The sequence below is a fragment of the Argentina silus genome (genome assembly GCF_951799395.1).
Source record: "Argentina silus genome assembly, chromosome: 21".
Lineage (NCBI taxonomy): Eukaryota > Metazoa > Chordata > Actinopteri > Argentiniformes > Argentinidae > Argentina > Argentina silus.
Window position 1 is genome coordinate 6,432,753 of NC_139675.1, and position 19,049 is coordinate 6,451,801.

The window sequence follows — 19,049 nt, forward strand, 5'->3', positions numbered from 1 at the left end:
TCGTCACAGAGATAGCTTCACTTCCCCACTTGTTAACACTCATCGGGAATAGAGAGTGAGGTGTGAGGAGAGGGAGAGAATCGCACGTTTACAGGGACAGCGTGCAGAGCTTGTTAGCACCTCCCGGGTTCTGGAGGCAGGGTGAAAGGCAGGTGAGACAACTCAGGGTTCCGGAACGCTATTTCTAGGGCCTGCTATCACACCGTCGGTTCCCAGATGAGCCCCCAACACATCCCAACAAACATTAACCAGGGAGAAGAGACACAAAGAACTTGAACAGAGCCCAAATCATGAAACATAGGCTTGAATGCTAAGTGAGGTAGAATAGACAACTTCAATGAAGCCTAAAAAACAAGTATGCCTCTGTAAATGTGGGGCCTAGCCTACCCCGCCTAAATCATAACAGCAGAAACAGGGAAAATAAGGACACTGCAGAGTTACAGACTGAACTAAATGTGGCTTTAAAAGAGGCTAAGTCAGGAGGTAATGTATAAATGCAATGAGAACCACACACTCTGTGAGCACTCCAAGAGAAACCAACCGTTGACTGGCGGGTCAAAACAGAACTGAATCAGAGCCAAACCTACAACAAGAACTGAGAAAAGTCTAGAGTGGGTACAGGACTCAAGTCAGCCAAAAATAAATATATATATATATTAAACAAAATTGTCCATCAATGCAGGTCAATCCTCACTCCAGTGCCCATTAGGCTACTGTGCAGTAGCAGCATAACTACCCTGCCACAGACACACAAACACAGGAATTTGCAGCTGTCTGCTGTGATTCTAGGAACAATGAGGCATGTGTGTTAGGTGTAGGTGTGTGTGTGTGTGTGTAGGTGTGTGTGTGTGTGTGTGTAAAGGACAGACAAAATAAAGAGGTAGAGAAAGAGTAGGTGACGTGGGATTTATCCTTGAAAACTCCGCCCCCCCCCGGAAAAAAAAAAGCAGCAAGTTTCGGTGAACTTGCTTAAACTCTCCTCCACCCACCCCATCTCTTTTCACGTCCTTGGTAAGCGCACACACACTCTCTCACAAACTAGGGCTTTGGGACACGGATGGATGGACAAACACACACACACAGAGACAGACACACACACAGACACACACACATTCCAATGGGGGTTCTGGCATGTCACATCCTGTCTCAGCTGTTGAAGTTGTCTGAGTCGGGAATCCTTCGCTGATTCAATTCTCCAACAGTCTCCGTCTCCCTCTGACATCTCTCCCAGCCTCTGAGTGGCTGCTGGAGTAACACAGGATTCCTCTCACACACTCAGCGGCTGACATCAGCTCATGGGCACACGTGCAGTATGCTTTAGGGAGGAGCGTCATGACATGTTTGAGTCATCTAAAATCATCTAAACGGAACGCCGCCAGATCCCAAAACTGACAATGTCTTTGCAGCAAACTGGTAAAACGTTCCTGAAATTACTGAAATAGCATTTCTATGACGTGCACACACACACACACACACGCACAAAAGGCCTAGACAAGCGATATCAAAAGGGCACTACAATGGGCCGCATGTTAGAAATGAGATCTGTCAAAGTGGCAGCTTTAGCCATAAGCCATGTTAGCCTATTGTAATGCAATTAGCCCAGCGCTAAATCATGTGTCCACTAATACGTATTAGACAGCTTCGCCACCTAATGACTTGACCCTACACACACAATATTAATTGACACACATGCAGGTAAGTAATACAATTTGCAGACAGAGCTCTGCCCTGACCAGTGAAACCTGTAAAAGACATGGAGGGAAACTGCAGAAACTGGTCAACACTCCTGATCGGCAAGTGCCCATAATAAACTGGGTAATATACGTGTGTTATTGCAGACATTGGGTTGTAATGTGCAAGGCTCATGCAAGTCTATGCAGAAAGCAGACCACAGCTTACGACAGAACTCACCCACACACTAACCTGATTCCACCCACCCACACCCACACACCTGATTCCACACCCACCAACACACACACACACACAGACATATACACACACACACACACACACACACACACACACACACACACATACACACACACACAGAAAGCCCAGGCCATACTATGGCACAGTGGTAAACTGCTGTTGTGGCTTGGCCCCTGCTCTGCTGAGTCAGCCATATTTGAATGGTGACTGAGAGACAGTGCCGAGCAGAGTGTGTGTGTGTGTGTGTGTATGTGTGTGTATGTATGTGTGTGTGTGTGTGTGTGTGCGTGCCTTGGCCGCAGTCCAAACAACGCCAGTGCAACCCCTAGACTTCGGACTATGAAACACTCCCTGTGGGCGACCTACATACTGGGCAGAGTATGAACACTGCTGAGAGGTTACCTCATGGATCACTGGCCACGAACAAACACACACACGACTTCTAGCAGTGGTCGTGCAAAAAAATAACTTTTCAAGTTAGAGTATAAAGTTACAACACAAAGCAGGATTCTTCAATGCACTGTTTTGGCACGAGTAGGTGAGGCTTGACTAGGTACAGGTGACCAGGAAATTAAGTGGCTGGTGACAAATGTCCTGCCTGCACTGGCCAATGAACTGGCCAACGTACTAAAAGCACTGATAGGCAGTTCAAATATAAACACAGACCGCAGGTGGAGCAGCAAGAAAAGGGGAGGCGCAAATAAAAACCCAACTTCCTTATGTCTGGGACACACCCATAGCGTGATTTGAAAACCCATCATTACAGAGGTTCAAAAATGATACCCCTGGCAAAAAAGGGGCTGCGTTGCACATACGGAGTCACTTCGAAAGAGCTACCAGCTAAATGTCATCTCTCAATTCGGACACTACATTTGGCGACAAAAAGAGAGCACTTTTGTAAGCGGGAGCATGTATAAACTCGTCCCCTCTCCTCCCCAGATTCAGCGGGTGAATGGCATGTCGACACGCCTGCAGGGGGTTTTGAATGCGCAAAAATGTCAAACATTTTGCTATTGCGCAGGGACTTTTTCGACAGCTGATATAGTTTGTAACAAACATCGTGGGTGCTGCATTGAGCGACACAAACCGGGAAACAATCTAAAGTGTTCTTGACCGAAAGGGTCCTGGTCATTCTACTACGAAAGCGGCCAAGGTGACAATGCCGTCGGAAGTCTTTCTACTTAAAAGGGTGGATGAGCCACGGATGTCACCCTACCCCACCCACACACATCCAGTCAACTATACATTACACCCACACAACAGGTTTTTCTCCGCCGACCTTCTCTCTCTGTCTGATCAGAGATGCAAGACATTTCCATAACGGCGATGAAGTCATACACTCGATAAGAGTTTAACTAAAGGGAAACATCACTGTCGGGCTACTTGTATCGGGTAGTGTGCAAATGAAACAGACAGCTTCCAGGTGACTGATCCCATCACAACAAACATTATCAAAAAAAGGGAATAGAGACAATTATTGTATATTTTGTCGACACATCCCAGGGTTAGCTAGAGAACAACTTCCACCAGTGTTTGTCCAATATTGTGCCTTTCCACCACCGTTACACGTCCCTGACAGCACGTCAAAGGATCATCTCCATCAAAAACGTGTTCTTCCTATACATAAAACGACAACCGGGTAATATGATAACATTAATAGGTATTGGACTTTGACCCATATTTTATGAACGGTAGTCCCCGTCGGCCACTTCCGTGTACGATGCATCATTCAATCTCGAAGGGTTTTTTACCTCAAATTCATACCTGACTCAGACACAGCACTTTCTGCTTCTTATACGAAATTAAACTTAGCTAGCTAATAACAAGCGGTTAGACAATTTAAATGAACAACTTCAAGCTATCGAGATAGCGTTAGATATATATAAACAAACAAAACAAAAGTACAACAATCAAGCTGTTGACTCAACTTGACTTAGCTAGCTACTCCTAGCTAGGATCGCTAGCTACAACGGTTAGCCAAAGTATGTCAAACAACGTGTTTCATGCTCTTTCAATGGGCACCGGCAAATAAGACACAGTTCCGAATATGAAAAAACAATCAGACAGATAACAAGAAACACACACGGGCTTGGCAAGCATGTTACTTGCTACAACATAGCCTAGCTGACTAGCACTACAACACCGCTAGCGAGTTAGCTTCAAGATAACCAAAAACCTTACCGAGTGTCCAACGTCTTTCAATTAGCCAAATGTATCGTAGCCAAGCTATGATATAAGCGCTAATTGTATTAGCTAGCCAGCAAAGTTAAACAGCTATCAGCAAGTATAATGACAAATAAGTTGCTGAATTACCGATTTCGGCTGGTTCTCAAAACGTGTTTATCGTGCACAGTGCACGGGTGTAGCTACGACCACGGCCTAACGCTAACGCACAGCGCTAGCATAGCAACTCGTTAGCTACCTAGGCAGCTTACTATCATTCTTGGCTATTTAGCATCTTGCAGCTTTACCGGGTACACATGAACTAGTGCCAACGTACCGTTTCATGTAACAGGCTCAGAAACCATTGATTTTAGACCCACCTAGGATAAATATCTTCCTCGCCTTGTTCACTCCTCTTTCCTCTTCCTTTCCAGTTTTCCTCTTTTCCCTTCCCGACGAGCACAGTCAACAGGGCGGGGTGAGAGGGGGTATTCTATACCGTAATTACCAATTTCGCGCAGTACAACTTTCTTTACAGTATGAGTCAAGTACAGTATGAGTTTTTTTTGCGATCATGTAGCCTTTGTATGCGTTCATAACAGGTTCACACCATGGAATATAATAGAATAATCGTACACATTTTCTATTGATATTCAGACACACAAATCAATGCATTGTAGGCTAATTTATCAAAGAAAAACGTGATAGCAATTGAGTTGCATGGTGGAGAGTGAAACTTTCATCCTCTATAGCAGTCCAGGATTATCCGTAATATCAAAGACATTTGCCTTTCAATATCAGCATGTGGCTATACATTGAATTTTAATTGTATTCATCAACAACTTATCTGTACAACCGGTCTCAATCTGCAATTTGAAAGATGTTAGAGTTGACAAATGAACTTGAAAGTTCAGAAATGAGCAATTTGCTCTCTCCTCACTTTTCTAATTGTTGTGACAATTGGACCTGTATGCATAGTGTTCAGCTCTCTGCTGCCATCTGGTGGCCTAAGGGAGACAGAGCATCCAGAGAGGACACATTACTGACGAATGAGTACTGCATACACCTCTTTTGTACAATATGAACAGTATCAACATTATTTCTTCAGCTTTCTGAATTAAGAGTTATGTGAAGATTATGAAGTTGGTTTGGTCTTCCTAGCTCCAACAGTCTAAGATCAGTGGGGTTCTAGAAATTGAAGAGCCTGGGGGTAGTTTAGTGGATTGAGAGAGTAGAGTCTTTAATCAACTATAAGTAACTAGAATCAGAATCAGAATTCTTTTATTTGGCCAAGTATATTTGCACATACAGGAAATTGACTTGGTGAGGTTGGTGCATGGACATAAAAAACAGCATAGCAAATAGCAAATATTGACAAGAAATGTACAAAATGGCAAAATATTAACAAAATAGCAATAACAATTTGACAAATTTACAAAAAAGAGCAGCAGAACAACACATCTTGTAGGCCGTGTGAGACTAAGTGGCAATGAGGCTAGAGGCCAACTACTACGTAACCTTAGGTTATACCTGAGTCATACAACAGTAAATACCATTGCTATACTTAAGTTGTTAAAGGAAGAGAAAGTGAGAGATAGGGGGAAAAAAACTGTAAAAATGGATGATACATTTTGCCACAGGTGTGCCTCTGGGGGTCTGATTGCGTAGGGGATATTATGATATAGTGATATTATGTGGACACTGTCTGCAGTGGCCATTTCTGGCCACGATGTGTGAAAAGGGGGCGCTGTTTGCTGTTTGCACACTACTTGAGTGAGAAATCTTTGCGATATTTTCAGGTAAGAACAATGAAAAGTAAACTTACAATGATTATTTGAAGCCGATGGAATGTGCCTTCGATAAGTATATTTAACCTTAATCTTACGTTATCATAACATAAGTTATAAGTACATTTAACCGATAAGTACATTTAACCTTAATCTTACGTTACGTTACATAAGTAAACGTAATGTCAAACCTAAGTGGTTGAATGAAGAGACAGTGAGAGATAAAACAGGGACAATACACATATGTAATACATTATTTAGTCAGAGAAGTCTTGAACTTTGGTCTGCAGGTTTGGACTGCATTGTCATAACCACTAAGCCACACAGTACATTTAACCTTACATTTAACCTTAATCTTACGTTACGTTACATAAGTAAACGTAATGTCTAGACCTAAGTGGTTGAATAAAGAGACGAAACAGGGACAATACACATATGTAATACATTATTTAGTCAGAGAGGTCTTGAACTTTGGTCTGCAGGTTTGGACTGCATTGCCATAACCACTAAGCCACACAGAGGCAGTTCTTGAATACCGTTTGCCAAAAATAGCGGATGTAGACACTATCGTTGTTTTAAGTGTCCAACAGTAAACCACGTGCCTGGTATTGCTGTCTTGCTGGTTACATATCTACCTATATTTATAGATTAGATGTAATGGCGGCATAATATCTAGTTAGTCTATTTGTAAAAGACAGAGCTAACTAACTAGAGACATACACAATACGTCTGTTTGGACCTACGTCCGTTTCGCACCAGCTGAAAATAAGAGCCCAAAATTAACAAGATCATCCAAGTCACTGCAGGTGTCATATCAGTATCAAACTGTCAATATCAAAATCCACTGAACGATAAGAGCCGATACTGTCAGAGGAGGCTAATCTATAACATCTTGTTTGTTTGTTATCTTTATTGACATTACGTCTTTTTTTACGGAACCTATTCAATATATTCTCACTGAGAGTCTCAGTGGGGCTCCTGTAGAAGTTTGTGAGGATCTGGGGGTCATTTGATTAATTCTATTTGACCATTATTGCACTAAATCAGCACAAACTCAACAACGTTTTGCACATAGTGATAATTAAATTACTTGGAGTCAGATTATCAATATTAGATACGCTTTGCTATTTACAAAATGTAGCCACATGTGAAGTGGGACAATTTCAGTTCTGTCCCAATCTTCTTAAGTTTACCGTCCCCCGGAAGACAAAATGCTGTGAGCTCTATGGAATGTATTGAGGTGTCAAAGCTGTGTAGTCATCAGTTTAGATGTAATAAGATGAATGATGGTTGCTGGTCTCTGTATCAACAGCTCCTAATTTAAATGCTGTGGTTTTTAGGGTGTTGTAAAAAGCAGAGGTCGGGGAAAAGCTTGCTCTCTTTCCTGTGTCCTGTTGTGAGGTCACCACCATGTCGTGAATAGTATTGTTTTGGGATGACCTGTGGTTATCCCTCTCTCTTCACTCCCTCTATTAGAATGTAACTTTTTTCCATGAAGTATTTGCCTAATACATGTATAAGTATTATTAAAGCCTCATTTGATACATTCTATTTGACCTTTGCACTAAATAAGCAGACTCAATAATTTTTTGCATAGTGATAATTACATTGGAGTCAGATTATCAATATTAGATACTTTGCTATGAACAAAATATAGCCAAAAGTCTCTGCCAAACCTTTGTGTGGAAACTGACATCATTATAATCGCTGTTCACATGTCATAGCCAAACAATCACATGGAAACTGACATTATTATATATGGTCTACACTCCTAAAACAATTCACTTGGCTGTGAAATATGATATTTAATTCAGCTTAGAGCTCTGAGCTTCTATATCTGGCGTTAATTTCCCGAATAGCTCCGTGGATGACGTACAACGTACAACTCGTGCATCTGTTCTTTGAGGTTTTTAGTTTTTTTTCAAGAAAAGCCTGAAGGCCAAACTGTCTGAAATGGTAAAACTGGTCTTTAACTTTTTGAGCTTTGGTAACTGTGTGTGTGTGTGTGTGTGTGTGTGTGTGTGTGTGTGTGTGTGTGTGTGTGTGTGTGTGTGTGTGTGTGTGTGTGTGTGTGTGTGTGCGCGCGCGCGCGTGCGTGCGAGAGGAGTAGGGTGAGCATGATCTCAGGCTTGCCTCCAGGCGCACGCACTGAAGGAGCTAAGAGGATCAGTGAGCCAATGAGAGCCTGAGGAGGGGATGATTGACATTCCAAGGACCCCTACACCTTGTTCCCGCTGACACTGGTGCCTATTGAGTAATGCGTTAGCTAACTCCCACAGCCTGCACCTATGTACACAAGGCTAGTTTGCGACAGCCTGCGGCATGGACAAAAGGCTTGCATGAAAGGCATTCTCTCTGATTTGCACCATGGAGTTTTGGAAAACAGCCTCAAGTTGAGGGAGAGGAGCAAGAACAAGTAGAGAAAGTAGGATCACAATGACCAAAAAGAGGACATGTTAGAGGACTGCAACAAGTTAGACACACTTGAGTGAAGTCTCACTTTGGAACAGTGAGAGGACAAAGAGGAGTCTCCTTTATAGAGCCAAAGACTGAAGTCTCCACACAGAACTCAACCGGTAAGGCTAATGCACAGTATGCATCTTGTGAGCATGCTTTTATGTCAGAAGTATTTAGGTTAACGTGGGCTTAGTGCAGTGCTGTGTAACAGTAGTTCAGGAGTAGAGCTTTGTGTGTGTGTGTGTGTGTTTGAACCCCTGTGGTAACGTGCCAGACGTAGTTAAAAGTAACTGCTTTGTTAATACCGGCTTTTTAATCCTGCTCGCTCTCTCTCTCTCTCTCTCTCTCTCTCTCTCTCTCTCTCTCTCTCTCCCTCTCTCCCCTTACTCTCTCTCTCTCTCTCTCTCTCTCTCTCTCTCTCCCTCCCTCCCTCTCCCCTTACTCTCTCTCCCTCTCTCCCCTTACTCTCTCTCTCTCTCTCTCTCTCTCTCTCTCTCTCTCTCTCTCTCTCTCTCTCTCCCTCCCTCCCTCGCTCCCTCTCCCCGTTCATTAGTTCAACTTCAATTACACTCTTAACACTGTGCCAGTAACTGTAGTTACTTTTAGTCCAGTTACTTTTAGTCCAGTATTTTGGCACACATTTGCCATCATCTCCTCTTACAGATGGTAGAGCTGGGTACAGAGAGAGCCACGACTGAACCTCACCATTCTGATCAACCAGCGATTTCCCTGGGAGGAACCGGGAAACAGAGAGCATGGCAGAATGTGTTGGCGGGACAAACGTGCGTCACAGGCTGACCCTAGTTTCAGGGTTCGTGGAGAGTTTGTGTTTCTCCGGGATCGCGTACGGTTGGGCATCGCTAGTGTTCGTCCTCAAAGCCGACGGCTACTTTGGTGACCTCTGCGTCGATGTCACTGGGCCCAACAACACCATGCAGGACACAGGTGAGAGGGACCTACGAGAAGGCATGGAGTTTTATATGTAAATGTATGGGATGTAATACAAAAACTCACACACAGAAACATGCACACACTCACTCACACACTCTCTCTCTCACTCTCTCTCCCTCTCTCTCTCTCTCTCTCTCTCAGACTGCAGTGGTCAGGATAAACAGTTCTCCCTGGTCTTCACCGTGGCTTCCTTCTCCATGAACATGATCAGGTTTCCTCTGGGGCTCCTATTCGACCACTTCGGTACCATGGTGACAAGGCTGCTGACAATGTGAGTTCAGAGGCATTGCCATGTCCATATCACATGATGACACGTGACACATGAACAAAAATATATTATACAGGCTAATAGTCAAATAGATATCCGTAACCAAATGACAAATCATGCACTTACCAAGGACCAGCTGTATACTTACCTTCCACATGACAAATTGTACACTTACCACTTGAGTAACTGTACACTAACTCACAACATGACATCCCAAACCAAACCAAGTCTGAACTCTTATTTTGTATATATGGCAAACTCTCTCTGTTGCATAACCATGGTATAGGTGTGGCAGTTCACAGTGTGTGAAGGATATGTCCTAACATGGCCTTTTTTTTTTCTACAGATCTCTGTACACCAGTGGGACACTGTTGATTGCCCTGTCGAGAGCAGGTGATTTATTTACCAATTCGGTCACAGGTTTTACCTTTCCTCGTGACAACATTGTGTCAACAAGTATCTGTAACATTGCTTTTGATGAAGCAGTTTGTCTTATGATGACACACATGGAATAAGGGGCATTATTGGAGCATTCCATTGTGGAATAACACAAACCGCTCCATGATTCAACATTTTATTCTGCAATATAATATAACATTTGTTAGCACACTCACTCTTTCTCTCTCTCTCTCTCTCTCTCCGTCTCACACACACACACACACACACACACACACGCACGCACGCACACACACACACACACACACACACACACACACACACACACTCACTCAGACCTGTCAGCTTTGCTGTTTCCTGCTGTCTCTTGCTTGATCACAGCTGGAATGCTGTTCTACACCACCAATGCTCAGGTAAATTAAGCCCTCAGGGGCCCAGAACCTCATGTAATCCCAACAAACGTCTAGTAGTTTTTTCCACCTTTTTCTAAAACCGGTGCTTTTGTGCCAGTGCTGGTACTTTTGACCTCTAATATTGCTTTCACTGTTCTGCCTCTTATCTTTTGACGTCTTCCTGTGACTTACCATATCCACCGCATTCTCAGCTCACATTGGTTTAGTAGTCATACCTCATGTACTAATGACATTAACGTGATCTTATAAAAAAAAAAAAAAAAAAAAATATTGGCTTCTGGCATTATGACTGCCAATGGCCCCTGGTGTGAGCATTGATTACTTTGTCTTATGATGACTGTTGGATAGATGATTCACTTGCTTAAACAAATGTATTTGTTGTAAGTCGCTTTGGATAAAGGCGTCTGCTAAATGCCATAAATGTAAATGTAAAATGTGAATGTTATAAAACAAGAAAGATTCCCCATACGTCGAGGAGCCTAGCGGGGTCCCCACGTCGCTGTGTACTGTACCCTCTTTTAGGAGTCCTCTATATATTTTCTTTAGGTTGGGAACCTCTTCTACTCCCATCGCTCCACAGTCATAACTGTCTACGCGGGGGCCTTCGACTCCTCTGCAGCAGTCTTCCTCATCGTCAAGGTAACGCACGTTCCGAGTGATGTAGAAAAGCACTGATGAATATTGTTATGACGTCATCACTGTGAGCTGGGTATACTACCGGGGAGTTACTCACTTCTGGACAATTTCAACAGGGACTGTGTCCATTGAAAATGCATATTTTATTCTAGGGGTTAAGATTAATCTAGGCCAATTAACCTTTTTTTTTTTTGTAGGGTGTTCAAATTCTCAAAACGTGAAAATGACATGACCTGAAATCTTTGTAATGTATTGTTCCACTTCATCTAATCTATCATCTACCTTCACTGCTGTCTTCTTCTTGAACATAACAGACGTTCAATGAAAACAAATACAAATAAGTTAAACATTTACTCCTGTAATCGTTGTCTGTTGAATAACCTAACCTGCAGTCTATGCTTCTCCTGTCTCTCTGAAGTTGCTCTACGAACAAGGCGTCTCTCTTCGCTCCTCTTTCCTCGTTCTCTCCGCCTGTAGCATCGTCCACCTCTTCCGGACTTTCTTCCTCATGCCCAAGGGTCACATCCCCTACCCGCTACCAGATGGATACACTTACGGGTCAGAAGTACTACAACTCCCATCACGCACCACAATAGATTCACGATCACCGTGGTGACGGTGGTGAAAACACAGCCAAATGGCCTGCTGCCTCGTTTTGTTACAATGTGTCTCTGATTCAGTTCTTTGTGATAGGCTGAGCTGTCGGCGACAGCCAAAGAAGGGAAGAAATCAGACGTATGCAGAAGCCGATAGTGCCACGCTGAAGGTGCAGGATAAACAATTACATCCGAGACCGGAGCCTGTGGAAGGTGGGAATACTTGCTTTCTTAGAGACATACTTATGCAAACAAAGTGTAGCCGTTGCCTCAAATCAAGACATACATAAGTCCACAGAAGCACATGAACAATCTCCATACCAAGCACAAAATAACCGTCTCCCCCTCTCGCTCTCTCTCAGTGGCCAGTTTTAGGAGCTGTGTCCTGTCCTGGTTCTTCATGTGGCACTTTGTGTGGATCGCCGTCATGCAGTTTTGTCACTTCCTCTTCATTGCCACGGTGAACCCTATGCTCAACCGGCTGGCCAACAGAGATCAGACCCTGGGTAAAATACACACCTGTCTTTCTGCCACAGTGTAGTTATGGACTGTTAGAACTGTACATATATGTACTGTACTATACATCTCTCTCTCTCTCAGTGAGTCAGTACACCAACGCCTTTGCCTTCACCCAGCTATGTGGAGTTCTCTGTGCTCCCTGGAATGGACTCATCATGGACAGACACAAGGGGAAGCCCCTGGCACCAGGTGAGTTAGAAAGGCCTCAAGGACTGGTAAAAGTGTGGGCATTAGGTGTATGATACTACTACTACTAAACAGTAGCCTTTAGTGTACAAGTTACAGCCATTATGCACGGTGAGGTACGGCTGTATTTGATGCAGGAGAAGCGAGCATTTCTAAGATGTTCACTCATCCTCACCCACCTCTTTCCTTGTTTGTACTTTCTTTCCAAAGGAAAGACAGCGCAAGAAGCAGACCTGCACTCCACCTCGCTCTCCCTCTTCCTCACCTCCCTCCAGTGCTTCCTCTTCTCTGTCTGTTTCTCCACTCCTCTACTCCCTCTCCAGTACGTCACCTTCGCTCTGCAGGTCATCAACAGCGCCTTCATTTATGGAGGACACCAAGCCTTCGTCAGCATCGCGTACGTTCACGATGTGTGTGTGTGAGAGAGTGTGTGACCCTCTCCGTCCCTAAATGTGTGCACGTGCATGTGTGCGTGTTAATGAGTGTGCAAGTCAAAAATCTGTGTACGTGTCAACATGCGAAAAAACTACTAAAATGTTAGGTAATTTTCCGGCTTACAACAACATTAGAAACACCTAACCAGAAGGTAGCCTAACCACGTCACTACCGACAACTATGGTTGACTAAACTCACTGTCTGTCTCCCCTCCTCTCGTCTCTCCCCAGTTTCCCCAGCTGCCACTTTGGGAAGTTGTCTGGTCTGATGACATCACTGTCTGCCCTAGTGCTGCTGCTTCAGTTCCCCGTCTTACACCTTATCAGGGAGTGCCTTCATGGGGATCCTCTCTACGTATGTCCTCCTCTGTCCTTATTTAATATATATAAAGTGTCGACAAAACCTATTCTCTATCAAATAGACGGTCGGTAAACGAAGCAGAAATCCAATACTTTGCCAAGTCAAATCGCCCAGTGAAGCCTTTTTTGCGATCAACCAAACCAAACCAGTCCTTCAAATCTGCACTTATGCCAACAGAACACAGTGTGTGATATTTCCCCCTCTTCTATCTCCAGGTGAACGTGGGTCTGACCCTCTTCAGCCTCCTCACCTTCATCCACCCGCTCCACGTGTTCCTCCACTGCAGGAGGTTGGCCAATCAGAGGAGGGCTGAACAGGATATGACAAACAAAAGGTGGAAGGTCACATCCAATGAGCTACAGGTCTGACCTGAGTGGAGAGGACCAACGCGGGGACACTCGAGGTGGTGGTTATCCTCAAGCACAGACCTCAGATCAGACTGCCTATGCCCCCCGGTCCTAGCCATGTCCATGTTGGGGGATGAGGACAAATCTGAACCTGTATCAGTTTGGGGGAGTTCTGTATCAGTTTGGGGAGTTCTGTATCAGTTTGGGGAGTTCTGTATCAGTTTGGGGGAGTTCTGTATCAGTTTGGGGAGTTCTGTATCAGTTTGGGGGAGTTCTGTATCAGTTTGGGGGGGTTCTGTATCAGTTTGGGGGGTTCCCTTGGACTATGACACAACACTACATGACAGGGCAATGGAAAGAGTGCCAAAGCATGACATACTGAACGTGTGTTACTGGACCGTTTGCAATAAAGTCAAACTGTGAAATTACTTCATGTACTTTATTGAAATCAGCAAGATAATGTTGAAGAAAATGCTGTTACTGTCGAAAAAGTATGTTAGGTAAGTACAAGAACGAGACAGGAATATACAGACCACTCAAATACCTTTTTTTCCATGCAGAGAAATGTTCTTACCAACTGTATTCGAGTATGAAAATCAGATTCATGATAACTCTCTCAAAACAAATTCCCTGAAATTGCTTATTGTGATTATTCCGAATGTGTTGGTCATGAGAAGAGGGTTTTGAGTGTCAGAGCCATAGTATAATGTTTTGGCAACGGTTAACTGCTGAAAATACTCCATGCAATTGCTCAAAGTGTTTTGAAGTATAGTTTCATCAGGTTGTTTGAAATTGTGGTTTAAAGGCTTCTCAATGCAAATCTATTTCCATCCCCGGTATGCAAACGCACGCCAATGTGTTGCGCAATCCCCGTGTGTACTTACGGTAAATGACTAGGGACGTCACATTGTATTGTTATTATTGTAGCCGACTAGCCAGAGGAGAATTTGGTGTTTGGGCTTTAAACCAGGCATAAATTGCCGTTTCCCCTAAAACATTAACTTGGAAATAGTTCACAGCCTATTCGGCCGTCTTTAGGACCTTTTTTTCCCACGTTAACATTGGTGTTTTTCTCGGATAGAATGCTGGAATCAGTGATATTTCACACTCAGCTGTCCTCCATCATGGAGGCACTCGCCACAACTGCCGTTGCTGAAATAACCAAACTGGTGGACAACTATTCGGCTTTTCTACGTTTGGAACTATCGCGGAAAACACTCGATAATGAAATCCTGAAGAACAAACTGAAAGTGGGTGATAACGGGAACTGCGTAACGCTTGAACAAGAGGACACGGGCGGTGCTGTGTTGCGCGAACGACTTTGGAACGGTAATGTGCTTCGATTCCCTCGGTGGAGACCGGTCCCGCATATGTACGGGCTAAGTGTTGTGCTCTTTAACATTCAGCTTTGATAGTAGGTAGGTAGGTAGGTGATGTTGATTGGTCAAACAGGCCTGGGAGAAACTCTTGATGACAAGTATTCAAGCATACACATATTCAGTCATTTCTCAGTGGAAGTATTCCCCAGTGTTCTACACAATTATATATGGTTCTATGTCAGATTTAGCGTTGCACTGCTTGGTATTATTCTCCAATGGGAGGAACCAAGATCAGCCGATCATATTAGAACACCGTAACAGATATTTGGTTTCAGTTCAACAACCAACCCGGTGTGGTTTATTGCTATACTTTGTCTATCACTATGGCTATTAATCATTGTCAGCGTGTGGCCTATTGCTCAGGATAACTACTATCCCGCTTCTATATCTCGGCCTTTATTTACATTCAACGGCTGCGGGGCACCAAACTCTGAAGTTGACCTATAACCCCTTCGGTCGAACCTTCAGCTTACTTCTACTAAATGCTTGCCGTCAAACGTAGGAACACTAAATGAAATGAAGCCGTTTCGTCTCCCCTTTTCTCAATATGCAGATGGCGGAGGACAAGCCGATGTGGAACAAGACGTTGTCATCACGCAGCAGGGGGGCAGTGAGTGGGATGATGACGGACCACTGGCAGCGATGCGACTGGGAGACGAGGTAATTGCTCACAAACCTTTTGGTCAACTTACTTATGCTGTGAGATATTGTCACCTTTGTCTTCGGATATGTAATACCATACATGCTTAGCCTTTAAACAGTGTATTGGGCCTCATACTGAAGGGTTTCCATACTGCTTTTGGACTGATTGTAGTCGATTGTTCATTCTATGCCTTTTCTAATATTTTACTTTCCACCACAACCTTTTCCCATGCGTGCATGAAAAGTGGAACTATGTATTTGTTTTTTTTGTGTCACACAGGCCACTCTGACAGACGGAAGGGGGGAACCAGTGACCGTCAAACAGGAGAGACTGGATGAGGACGACCTAGGGGCATATCCAACTCCTCAAACAGAGCTGAGGATGAGTGAGAACTGAGTTCCTGCCATCCTTCTCAATGTAGTGATACACAATGCAGTACTGATGATGATGATGATGATGATGATGATGATGATTTGTGTTCCCTATTCTGTTGTCCCATCAGCTCCTGAACAGTCCAGCACACCACTGGTCACCCCACAACAGCATCCTGCTGAGCAGCCCGGTTTGAATGAGAATTGGGGTTTCCAGAGTTTACCAGCAGGGGGCACACATGGGCTTACTGAGTCTATGGAACATCACATAGATCACATGCAGTCTGTTGAACACCATAGCAGGGCTCACTGTGTGAGCCGACCTGCAGGTGTGGAGTTGATCCGAAAGAGGGAGCCCCAGAGTCCAGACCTCAACCCATTGGGAGGAGAACCAGGGCAGGAGGTCAGCCAAGGGACCCTGAGCCATGTGTACCCCGAATACGCAGCACTAACCCTGGGAAATAACTACACAAACATCCCAGAGTCCTACCTCCCCTTCTCGTCAGAACACGCCTCCACCACAATGCATGACCCTGCCTCGTTACCAGGGCGATATGCTGGCGGCGTCAACAGTCACCACAGAGACCAAAGAGTGGGCGGGGCCGGTCGTCCCACCCTCGACGCGAAGGAGGAGAAGTTTGTCTGCAAGCACTGCGGGAAGGGGTTCCCCTACATGAGCAGCCTGCGACGGCACACCCCCAACCACACGGGGGAGCGGCCGTACCACTGCACCGTGTGTGGACGGAGCTTCATCAGACAGAGCCACTTGAGGAGGCACGAGCTGCTCCACACGGGAGTCCGCCCCTTCGCCTGCGAGCTCTGCAGCCGCCGCTTCTCGCGGGTGGCCCACCTCAGAGCACACATGAAGGTACACGCATGATGATGATGATGTTGATGTGTGTGTGTGTGTGTGTGTGTGTGTGTGTGTGTGTGTGTGTGTATCCAGGGACGGACTGGGATAACAAAACGGCCCTGGAATTTCAGCCGATGGCGGGGGCGGGGGGCGCTCCAAATGGCCAATCCGCAAATGTGTGTATCTGTGACGGGTTGTACTTAAGACTATATGATTTTCCCCTGGAACACAGCCCTACACGCTTGGGACAACCTTCAAAATGGAGACCCGAAAATGAATTTCTTGGTCAAGAGGAGACATGTACTTTCATGTTGTATTTAATGCCGATTTGGCTCTTCCAGGTAGACAACTTTAACGGGAGTTTAGCAGAATACACATCATCATTCTATTTCTATGTAAGGGGTCGTGGTAAGTGGTAGTGAAACGTTTTGGGATGCACCTACAGATAACTGTAACAACAGATCTTGTCCATCTTAATTAGATAATGTTTTAAAGGCCCACATTAGTCATTTTGTGTTTTTCTAGCTGATATGATATCATGGTGCTGCACAAAGTTATTGCACAATGATTCAAGCCTGAAAATGTACATTTAGGTCAACTTATACTCACCGGCCACTTTATTAGGTACAGGTTAGGTTAACTGCTTGTTAACGCAAATATCTAATCAGCCAATCACATGGCAGCAACTCAATGAATTTAGGCATGTAGACATGGTCAAAACGACCTGCTGAAGTTCAAACCGAGCACCAGAATAGAGAAGAAAGGTGATTTAAGTGACTTTGAACGTGGCATGGTTCTTGGTGCCAGACGGGCTGGTCTGAGTATTTCAGAAACTGCTGATCTACTGGGATTTTCACGCACAACCATCTCTAGGGTTTAAAGAGAAAATATCCAGTGAGTGGCAGTTCTCTGAGCGAAAATGCTTTGTCGATGCCAGAGGTCAGAGAAGAATGGCCAGACTGGTTCGAGATGATAGAAAGGCAACAGTAACTCAAAGGTTGGTGGTGTAATGGTGTGGGGGATATTTTCTTGGCACACTTTGGGCCCCTTAGTACCAATTGAGCATCGTTTAAACGCCACAGCCTACCTGAGTATTGTTGCTGACCATGTCCATCCCTTTATGACCACAGTGTACCCATCTTCTGATGGCTACTTCTAGCAGGATAACGCGCCATGTCACAAAGCTCAAACCATCTCAAACTGGTTTCTTGAACATGACAATGAGTTCACTGTACTCCAATGGCCTCCACAGTCACCAGATCTCAATCCAATAGAGCACCTTTGGGATGTGGTGGAACGGGAGATTCGCATCATGGATGTGCAGCCGACAAATCTGCAGCAACTGCGTGATGCTATCATGTCAATATGGACCAAAATCTCTGAGGAATGTTTCCAGCACCTTGTTGAATCTATGCCACAAAGAATTAAGACAGTTCTGAAGGCAAAAGGGGGTCCAACCCGGAACTAGCAAGGTGTACCTAATAAAGTGGCCGGTGAGTGTATGTTGGGCGATGCATTCTACGTTCTTAGTTCCTCCAAAAACAATTTCCCACATGCTGTGACATATGACATTTAGTTCAGCTTAGAGCTCTGAGCTTCAATATCTGGCGTTAATTTCCCAAATAGCTCCGTGCATCTGTTCTTTGAGTATTTTTTTTTTCTTCTTCAAGAAAATGCATATGCTTTAATGTATTCCATTGTCATTGATCCACCCCCCTCTCCAATAATCTTGTCTCAGTTTTGAATGCTGTGGAATTATGGTTTGATCAATTAGTTTTACATTAAAATGAATTTATCGGCGATCTCCTTTTATCATCTGTTTATGGACCATCAGGTCAGATTCACTGTAATACCGTAGGCATCTACAGTAGCTTTCACTACACTTGACGACCTATTGGGTACTTAGTGTTTCTAACAAGCACAGACAGCTGAGAGTAACGTGAGATCCATAAGCGTAGTGATCAGATGCGAGAGAAAGGCCACCAGCTCCCCACGCGGTTTTATTTTGGTCCCACGGACCATAGTTTATTAAAGATTATTAAATGGTACGGTCCTGCCCACCCATGTCCGCGGTTTTCACGCCAAGTTCGTCTACTTTGAAAACGAGGTTGGGGATGAAAATATATTGGGGGGGACCGGAGGGGGGGGGGGGGGGGTGTGTGTGTGTGTGTGTGTGTGTGTGTGTGTGTGTGTGTGTGTGTGTGTGTGTGTGTGTGTGTGTGTGTGTGTGTGTGTGTGTGTGTGTGTGTGTGTGTGTGTGTGTGTACAAAATAAAAGAAGAGCATTTCAGTCATGACACTTACGTCGGTTTGATCATGATTGATAAAAACGATAATGACAGTTTGGCGTATTTGAATGGC

The 19,049-nt window shown here is 44.5% G+C and overlaps 3 protein-coding genes across 12 annotated transcripts in view; 2 read left to right on the forward strand and 1 right to left on the reverse strand.

Annotated features, from left to right (window-relative positions):
* ctnnd1 (catenin (cadherin-associated protein), delta 1) overlaps positions 1–4,541 on the reverse strand; it is a 22,601-nt gene extending 18,060 nt beyond the window's left edge. For 6 of the 9 annotated variants that reach the window (XM_083693061.1, XM_083693064.1, XM_083693056.1 and 3 more), the window contains exon 1: positions 4,473–4,541. The gene's annotated coding sequence lies outside the window, so the exon portion shown is untranslated. Of the gene's footprint in view, positions 1–4,242; positions 4,292–4,429 lie in introns of those variants that run through there. The other 3 variants (XM_083693060.1, XM_083693057.1, XM_083693059.1) reach the window with 3 other exon arrangements.
* Positions 4,542–8,137: 3,596 nt separating this feature from the next.
* LOC310821278 (equilibrative nucleobase transporter 1-like) lies at positions 8,138–13,728 on the forward strand. 2 transcript variants are annotated; one of them, XM_083693255.1, is made up of 13 exons: positions 8,138–8,455; positions 9,000–9,281; positions 9,429–9,558; positions 9,902–9,948; positions 10,288–10,364; positions 10,911–11,003; positions 11,419–11,558; positions 11,694–11,809; positions 11,959–12,102; positions 12,197–12,304; positions 12,512–12,698; positions 12,967–13,090; positions 13,312–13,728. In XM_083693255.1, the coding sequence occupies exons 2-13, from the start codon at positions 9,092–9,094 to the stop codon at positions 13,462–13,464; spliced, it is 1,509 nt and encodes a 502-aa protein (XP_083549381.1). In that variant the 5' UTR covers positions 8,138–8,455; positions 9,000–9,091; the 3' UTR covers positions 13,465–13,728. The 2 variants fall into 2 exon arrangements, with proteins under 2 accessions (XP_083549381.1, XP_083549382.1); XM_083693256.1 differs by having other exon boundaries at positions 12,232–12,304.
* A 679-nt stretch (positions 13,729–14,407) lies between these two features.
* Positions 14,408–16,716, forward strand: LOC310820977 (uncharacterized protein; the record flags this gene model as incomplete). Its single annotated transcript, XM_083692821.1, has 4 exons — positions 14,408–14,772; positions 15,376–15,482; positions 15,745–15,850; positions 15,968–16,716. The coding sequence occupies exons 1-4, from the start codon at positions 14,526–14,528 to the stop codon at positions 16,714–16,716; spliced, it is 1,209 nt and encodes a 402-aa protein (XP_083548947.1). The 5' UTR covers positions 14,408–14,525.
* Between the last annotated feature and the right edge of the window lie 2,333 nt (positions 16,717–19,049).